This window comes from Dendroctonus ponderosae, unplaced genomic scaffold (assembly GCF_020466585.1).
Source record: "Dendroctonus ponderosae isolate FM_Combo_2020 unplaced genomic scaffold, Dpon_F_20191213v2 Dpon_F_20191213_11, whole genome shotgun sequence".
NCBI classification, from domain to species: domain Eukaryota; kingdom Metazoa; phylum Arthropoda; class Insecta; order Coleoptera; family Curculionidae; genus Dendroctonus; species Dendroctonus ponderosae.
The window spans coordinates 3,446,067-3,453,912 of record NW_026017213.1 but is presented as its reverse complement, the minus strand read 5'-3'; the positions used below and the strand labels follow the sequence as shown (position 1 = coordinate 3,453,912).

Sequence of the window (7,846 nt, the reverse complement as noted above, 5' to 3'; positions counted from 1 at the left end):
AAGCAAACAATACAGCTTTTTAAACACGCTATCAAAAAGGTTCTGAAGACTGACTGGATTTTTCGAACCGTTACTGAGATACAGGGTGTTTTATGCCTGGGTCCGCACATTTTTGAAAAAATTGCTTAAACTTTTTTAGAGGTTACGAATTTGCGATTCAAACTAAGCAAGAAATACAGCTTTTCAGACGCGCTATGAAAAAGAGAAAGAGTGACTGGATTTTTCGAACCATTACCGAGATACAGGGTGTTTTATGGCTAAAACTGCACATTTTTCAATTATTTCCTTCGATTTATTTAGAGGTTACGAATTTTCGATTTAAACTAAGCAAAAAATACAGCTTTTTAATCGCTCTATCGAAAAGGTTCTGAAGAGTGACTGGATTTTTCGAACCGCTACTGAGATACAGGTTGTTTTATGACCGGGTCAGCACATTTTTGAAAAATTTGCTTCTACTTTTTAAGAGGTTACGAATTTGCGATTTAAACTAAGCAAGAAATAGAGCTTTTCAGGCGCGCTATCAAAAAGGTTCTGAAGAGTGACCGGATTTTTCGAACCATTACCGAGATACAGGGTGTTTTACGGCTAAAACTGCACATTTTTCAATTATGTGCTTCGATTTTTTAGAGGTTACGAATTTGCGATTTAAACTAAGCAGGAAATACAGCTTTTTAGAGGCGCTAACAAAAAGGTTCCGAAAACTGACTGGATTTTTCGAATCGTTACTAACATACAGGGTGTTTTACACCTAAAACTGCACATTTTTCAATTATTTGCTTCGATTTTTTAAGAGGTTACAAACTTGCAATTTAAACTAATCAAAAAACACAGCTTTTTAGACGCGCTATCGAAAATATTCTAAAGACTGACTGGACAATCAATCGTTATTGAGATACAGGGAGTTTTATGCTTGGGGCCGCACATTTTTGAAATATTTGCTTGCACTTTTTAAAGGTTAGGATTTGCGATTCAAAGTAAGTCGAAAATACGGTTTTTAGGACGCGTCATCGAAAAGGTTCTGAAGACTGCTTTTCAAGCTTGAGACCGCACATTTTTCAAATATTTGCTTCCACCTTTTCAGAGGTTGCAAATTTGCGATTTACGTTAAGCAGAAAATGCAGTTTTCTAAATGCGATATCGAAAAGATCTGGAAGACTGATCGAATATTTCAAACCATTTCTGGGAAACACCGATGTTGCTCCCGTCTCAAATTTTGAATTGTCCAAGTACCGTAATGGTTCAGCTCTGTTCTAGAAGCGTGTTCAAAAAAGTCAAAAGCTGCCAAATCTGGCCAATCCAGAGGCTCGGAAAAAGTTGGGACTCGTAAACATTGATCGAACATTTCTGACCTCTGCGCGTTTTTTTCATTAATTCCAACCGAGTCTTAGCCTGCTATCGACTTACCATTGCTGGACCAGATCTGGTTTTGTCCATGCAGTTCTGACGATGTTCCGGAATAGTAATGCATCGTGGGCGTATTGTAGTTTCTCGCGAAGATCGAACTGAAAATAAAATAAACGATTGAAGGAAGAGCTTGCGTTGATCCACCCACTTTTCCGCAGGTCCGGCGCCCCGAAAATCAATTTATTTACACTACAAGAACTTAGAAAAAAACAACACTAACTTGCTGGAATAATTCGTATATTGCCGATGGGAATCCATGTTAAGTTTAAGTGGTCACTAGTCACTAAGTCCGAGTACTGATCAGTCCATCGCACGTCTAGACGGAGCGCGTATGTTGAAACTGCGACGATAACATTAACGAACGACACCAAACAGTAAAATAATGTTTGTATGCTCTAGGAACCCGACAGGGAGTCAGGTACCACTTCCATCGCCCATGGGGGTGGCTTGGAGTGTTTGGTTCCTTTATGCTTTTTTCTTCACAATTCGAACCGTGAAACTGATTCGGGGAACCCAGTCCAGATTGTTTTTAAACGAATTTCCGCTTTTTAACTGTTGTTTATGCGAAGAGCGCGAAATATTATACGAAAGTGTCGGCCGCCGACAAGGTTCCACCTTCAATTTGTTATTGATAATATTTCCTTACGTTACTCCTAAACGGCTGTTTGGCTTCGTAATCAATACAAAACCATTGAGCTCAGTTGCCTATTTGGAAAAATCACCGACGCTTCAGCGGAAGAAGCACCTCAGTTGTATGTGAAAAATGAGGATTAATGCCGACGAAAAACGGAATATTTAGCAAGCCAAACTCTTTAAATGGTATGCGACTAGTACCAACAGGTTTCAGACCTATTAGGCCTCATCAACTGGGCTTAGCTGATACTGATGCATTTGCAAGCTAAGCCCAGCTGATGACGATTAATCCCATAAAGGTTTAAGCGAAAGAAGCCTGCAAATTACGGAAAGTATTCGGATAATTTGCTGATAATTACTGAGGCCTTCAGGCTGTGGCCTGCGCCGTTGGCAATGTGCCCGCTTTGTAGAAAATTTCCGTACAAAGTACCAACAAATTTTCCTAGTGGAGAACAAAAAAATTAACAATTTCCCCCATTTACATGGCTATTGGAAGCACCGAGTATTGTTCCTCTTCCTGCTTCCGATTACAAAAAGAAAACGGATTTTAAGCCCTTTTAGGTGTTCAGCGCGTTACGTCCAGTGGCTCGTGTCGCCTGTCTTGCACGTGTCCCACCTGAGGAAGTCACCTGGATGGACACTCTTGGCACGTGCAGGCGTGCAGGCGGCATTATTAGCGATTAGCCCCATTAATCCCGGTTGCAGCCTCATTCAGCGCTTCAGATTGCTTCAATTGGCCGAACCAATCGGTCCAACCCGTTGCAATGACGATATTTAGTGATTAGCGCCTGCTAATTGACCGGTTTGTTCGTTCTTTGGCCCAAAGGTAACAATTACCGGTACATGAAGACCTACTTAGGTCTTGTGGGCAGCACGCGACTAATCGGCTGCTTTCAAGAATTGTTTGAAGGTATTTGCTACCTGTTTTCTTCCCTTGAAGATATTAATATCGGCTGGCTGCCGAATTTCTGGCGTCTGTTTCTTCGCTTTTTCATTGTTTTGGTTCTTGGCCTGGTGCGATGGCGGGCGGACCCTCATCTAGGCGAAGATCTGGTGCCGATTGATTGACGTGCGCTCGCAGTTTTACTTCCTGGTGACGCGTTTCCTGCTAAAGTTCCCGGTATTTTGACTGGGCAGGCACGAAGTTTATGCAACTGCTTTGTGATGCAGGAAATCGTTCAATTTCAATCCATAACAGCAGCGTTTTGATGCTCACTTCTTTGTTGGACTGGGGGTTTTCCCATTCGCAGTATTTTCTCCGGTTTGCTTTCGGTTCAGGCAAAGTTACTTTGTAGGAAAATGCTTCATATTCTCGTTAAAATTGCGTATTCCGCAAATTTCAGATAACTTTTCTGGTAGAAAAATTCGGAAAAAAATCCTATTGCTGTCCTAAGTGAGCAATAAAATCGGAACTTTCTCAGTTGGTAGCGAAAAAATTCCACCCCAAATACCAGAATGATCTATGGGAAATTCATGATGAATTTTAAGTTGGAAATCAGCAGCGAAAATTTCGGAAAATACTACTTCGTCTCTAAGTGTCTCTATCCCATTAAAACCTTCACAGCGTGTAAAACAAATGTTCATCTATTATTTAAAACAGTCGGCATTAGAAAGTTTCTGCCGGAATCAGAGCGAAAATTGATTAAAATCCGACACATTCCACATAAAGTCGACAGATTAAAAAAAATCCTGTTACGGGCCTGAGTGCCCAATCACATTAGGACTTTCTCAGTGTGAAGCGAGAATTTTCCTTTTTCAAGTACCGGAGTAATCGATGAGAAATTCCCGATGAATTTTGGGCGAAAAAACTCGTTAAAAAACCTGCGACATTAGACTTAAAAATTGGCAGGAAAAAAATTCCTGATGCGTCCTTGAGTAAGTGAGGCAATTGAAACTTGCAGAGTGTGCAAAGGAAATGTTCTTCTATTGTTTGGAAAAATTCATTCTAAATTTGGTGGAAAAATTGTAAAAAAATCGGGTCTCGAAAATTAGCAGGGGAGTTGTAAAAAATTTCCGGTACGTCCCTGAGTAACCGACGCAATTGACACTTTTACAGTGTGCAAAGCAGAGTTTCTTGTACTGTTAAGAAAAGTAAAAAGTTTATATTAGAAAATTTGCTCTGAATTTAGTGGAAAAATATATTCAAAAAATGAATTTCGACATAAAGTCGACAGGGCCAACTTTCAAAAATTCTTGCTACGTTCCTGAGCGTGCGATCAAATCGGAACTTTTTCTGTGCGTAACGAGAAGGTTTCGCCTTCAAATACGAGAATAATCAATAGGAAATTTCAGATGAATTTTTGTGTCACAAAAATGGTTAGAAAATTAACAGGGGAAATTGTAAAAAAATGCTGATGCGTCCTTGAGTAACGGACGCAATTAAAACTTTCAGAATGAGCAAAGCAGACGTTCTTCGACTGCTTAGAAAAGTCGGCAGTAGAGTTTCCTCTGAATTAAGTGGGGATTTTTTCTGAAAGATGGGACTATAAATATATAAAGTTGACAGGGTCTAATTTAAAAAATTCCTGATACGTCCCTGAGTAACCGACGCAATTAAAACTCCCAGAGTGTGCAAAGCAAATATTCTTCTATTGGTTAGAAAAGTCGGCATTAGAAAATTTCTGCTGAATTTAGGGGAAAAATATATGCAAAGACGAAACTTTCGACATAAAGTTGACCGAACCAACCTGAAAAAATCCCTGCTACGGCCCTGAGTGTGGAATCAAATCGGAACTTTTTCTGTGCGTAACGAAGAGGTTTCGCCTTCAAATACGAGAATCAATAGGAAATTTCAGATTAATTTTGTGTCACAAACATTGTTAGAAAATCGAGTCTCGAAAATTAACACGGGAAATTGTAAAAAAATGCTGATACGTCCCTGAATAACGGACGCAATTAAAACCTTCAGAATGTGCAAAGCAGACGTTCTTCGACTGCTTAGAAAAGTCGGCAGAAGAAAATTTCCTCTGAATTCAGTGGGGATTTTTTTTTTTAAAGATGGGACTTTAAACATAAAATTAACAGGGTTCAATTTAAAAATTCCTGGTACGTCCCTGAGTAACCGACGCAATTAAAACTCCTAGAGCGTGTAAAGCAAATATTCTTCCATTGGTGAGAAAAGTGGGCATTAGAAAATTTCTGCTGAATTTACTGGAAAATATATTCAAAGACGAGACTTTCGACATAAAGTTGCCAGGACAAACTATAAAAAATCCTGCTTCGGCCCTGAGTGTGCAATCAAATCGGAACTTTTTCTGTGCGTAACGAAAAGGTTTCGCCTTCAAATACGAGAATAATCAATAGGAAATTTCAGATCAATTTTGTGTCACAAAAATTGTTAGAAAATCGAGTCTCAAAAATTAACAGGGTTCAATTTAAAAAATTCCTGATACGTCCCTGAGTAACGCACGCAATTAAAACTTTCAAAATGGGAAAGCAGCCGTTCTACTACTGTTTAGAAAAGTCGGCAGAAGAAAATTTCCTCTGAATTTAGTGGGGATTTTTTTTTGTAAAGATGGGACTTTATACATAAAGTTGACAGGGTCCAATTTAAAAAATTTCTGATACGTCCCTGAGTAACCGACGCAATTAAAACTTCCAGAGTGTGCAAAGGAAATATTCTTCCATTGGGGAGAAAAGTCGGCTTTAGAAAATTTCTCCTGAATTTAGTGGAAAAATAAGTAAAGACGAGACATTCGACATAAAGTTGACCGGCCCAACCCGAAAAAATCTCTGCTACGGCCCTGAGTGTGCAATCAAATCGGAACTTTTTCTGTGTGTAACGAAAAGTTTTCGCCTACAAATACGGGAATAATCAATAGGAAACTTCAGATGAATTTTGTGTCACAACAATTGTTAGAAAATCCAGTCTCAAAAATTAACAGAGTTCAATTTAAAAAATTCCTGATACGACCCTGGGTAAGTGACGCAATTAGAACTTTCAGAGTGGGCAAAGTAAATGTTGTTCTACTGTCTCAAAGGGTGGGCATTGGAAATTTCCAACTGAATTTAGTTCGGAAATTGCCTCAAAATGAAACTCTCGACTTTCCAACATAAAATGGACAAGACCGATTAAGAAAAATCCGGTTACGGCCCCTGTTATGTGCATTCACATAACGATCAAGTTGTAACGAAAATGTTCCCCCTGTAAGTGCCAGAATAAACCGTAGAAAATTTGCAGTGAATTTGTGGGAAAATTGTCTGAAGTCCCCGAGTGAGCCACCAAATTAAAACCTTCCCAACGGTTAAATCAAATGATTTTCTCTCGTTGAGAAATGAACAGTGGAATATTCTCGCTCGCTCCAGCCAAAAAATTGATCAAAACTTAGTTGACAACAGCGTACAAACCAAATGTCTTTGTATCACTAAGAGGTAAAAAAACATGCAAATTTTCCCAGTATTTAAGGCAACCTCTCGACCTTCCTTCCAATTTCTGTGCAGGAATTTTTTTGTTTAGAAATTTTTGAGGTGCCTCCGATACGTCTTGTAACCGTTATCTGTCTAAAATCGTGCATGAAACGCCTAAATACTAGTCCCTTTGTATTGTTGCATGTTTCCAATGCAAACTGTCCGACAATAAATCGTGCGATTGGCATCAAAGAAGAGACGCTGCCCTTGTTGGAGAAAAATTAAAACCCTACACTCGACCCACTTTCATGGCAATTCATTGGTCTTGACATTGACTTGTTAATTATAACAAATCGCCCAAAAGGTGACTGAACTAGTTGCTATAAACACGCCGCTTAATAGCAATATAATTATTGTGGGGAATTTTCCAGCTGCTGGAAAATCGGTCGCATTGCCCGGCCCTGGATAGTCATCAGTTGTTTTGCTTGTTGCTGCAGTTTGTCACATCGCAATGGCTATGAAATCATCATCGAGATTCAAGAGAAACGAGCTGGAAGACTACGGTGCTTTTGGAGCGGATAAATGAACAAAAAAACGTGAAAACAACGACGGAAAAGTGGCAACCACAGCCCCCTGAGTTGAGTCATGTCTGGTAGTGTGGAGCCTTCCTTATCTGAAATATGTGACGGTTTCCTCCATTACTCCACCAAGCGAACGAATAATCTCGACCCATCCAAAAACAATTAGACTTTTATCGGAGCAGAAGGAAAAAACATTAGGTTTATTGGTTTTCAGTGCATGGAGGCTCATAATCTGAGCCGGATCAAGGGAAATCGATGTCGATCGGCCAAGCAGGATGTCGTTATCTACCATTAAATTAAAAATCACGGCTCATAGTTGAGCAATTTTGAAACTGGCAAGGACAAAAGCCGATGGAAATGGCTTATCAGGGCCGAGAAATTTCCCGATATCCTGCAACAATCGCTTTTATCAAAGGGGGCAAACGAACAATCGATGGATTCTCTTGAATAATATGGCAGGAATTGCGTCAGTGTCTAAATAGTTGTTAACACGGTGATTTCATAGTCAATAACAAAAATTGCTGGTGGCAGCAAAAGTACCATAACAAACGATGACTGGTCGGGTGGTCGATAGTAAACCGATCCACCCCGGGCAGTTGTTTTGGAAAACATTCGATTAATCATTGTTTGGATTGCAATCCGGTGGACTCATTGCGGTGTTTTTTGTTTTTTGTTTTTATCCATCTCACCCTTGGACTTGTCTTGATCGAAACCACTAAAAAGGGTTTGCAAAATATCAATTCAAACCAAAGTTTCCGGCTTTGTTCGGTGTGTCTGTATGCAGGGAGTCGAGAGTAAACGGTTTAAAAACATAAGGTTGACCCTAAACTGGGATATTTGCTTAAAACTATTGCGGAACTTTGACAACGTTGCAATTGAGG

At 39.6% G+C, this 7,846-nt stretch overlaps 1 protein-coding gene across 1 annotated transcript in view; it reads right to left on the bottom strand.

Annotated features, from left to right (window-relative positions):
- LOC109542390 (GATA-binding factor 5-B) overlaps positions 1-7,846 on the bottom strand; it is a 46,742-nt gene that overhangs the window by 15,814 nt on the left and 23,082 nt on the right. The window contains exon 4 of the mRNA XM_019911595.2: positions 1,405-1,502. Coding sequence (XP_019767154.2) covers positions 1,405-1,502 — 98 coding nt within the window. The remainder of the gene's footprint in view (positions 1-1,404; positions 1,503-7,846) is intronic.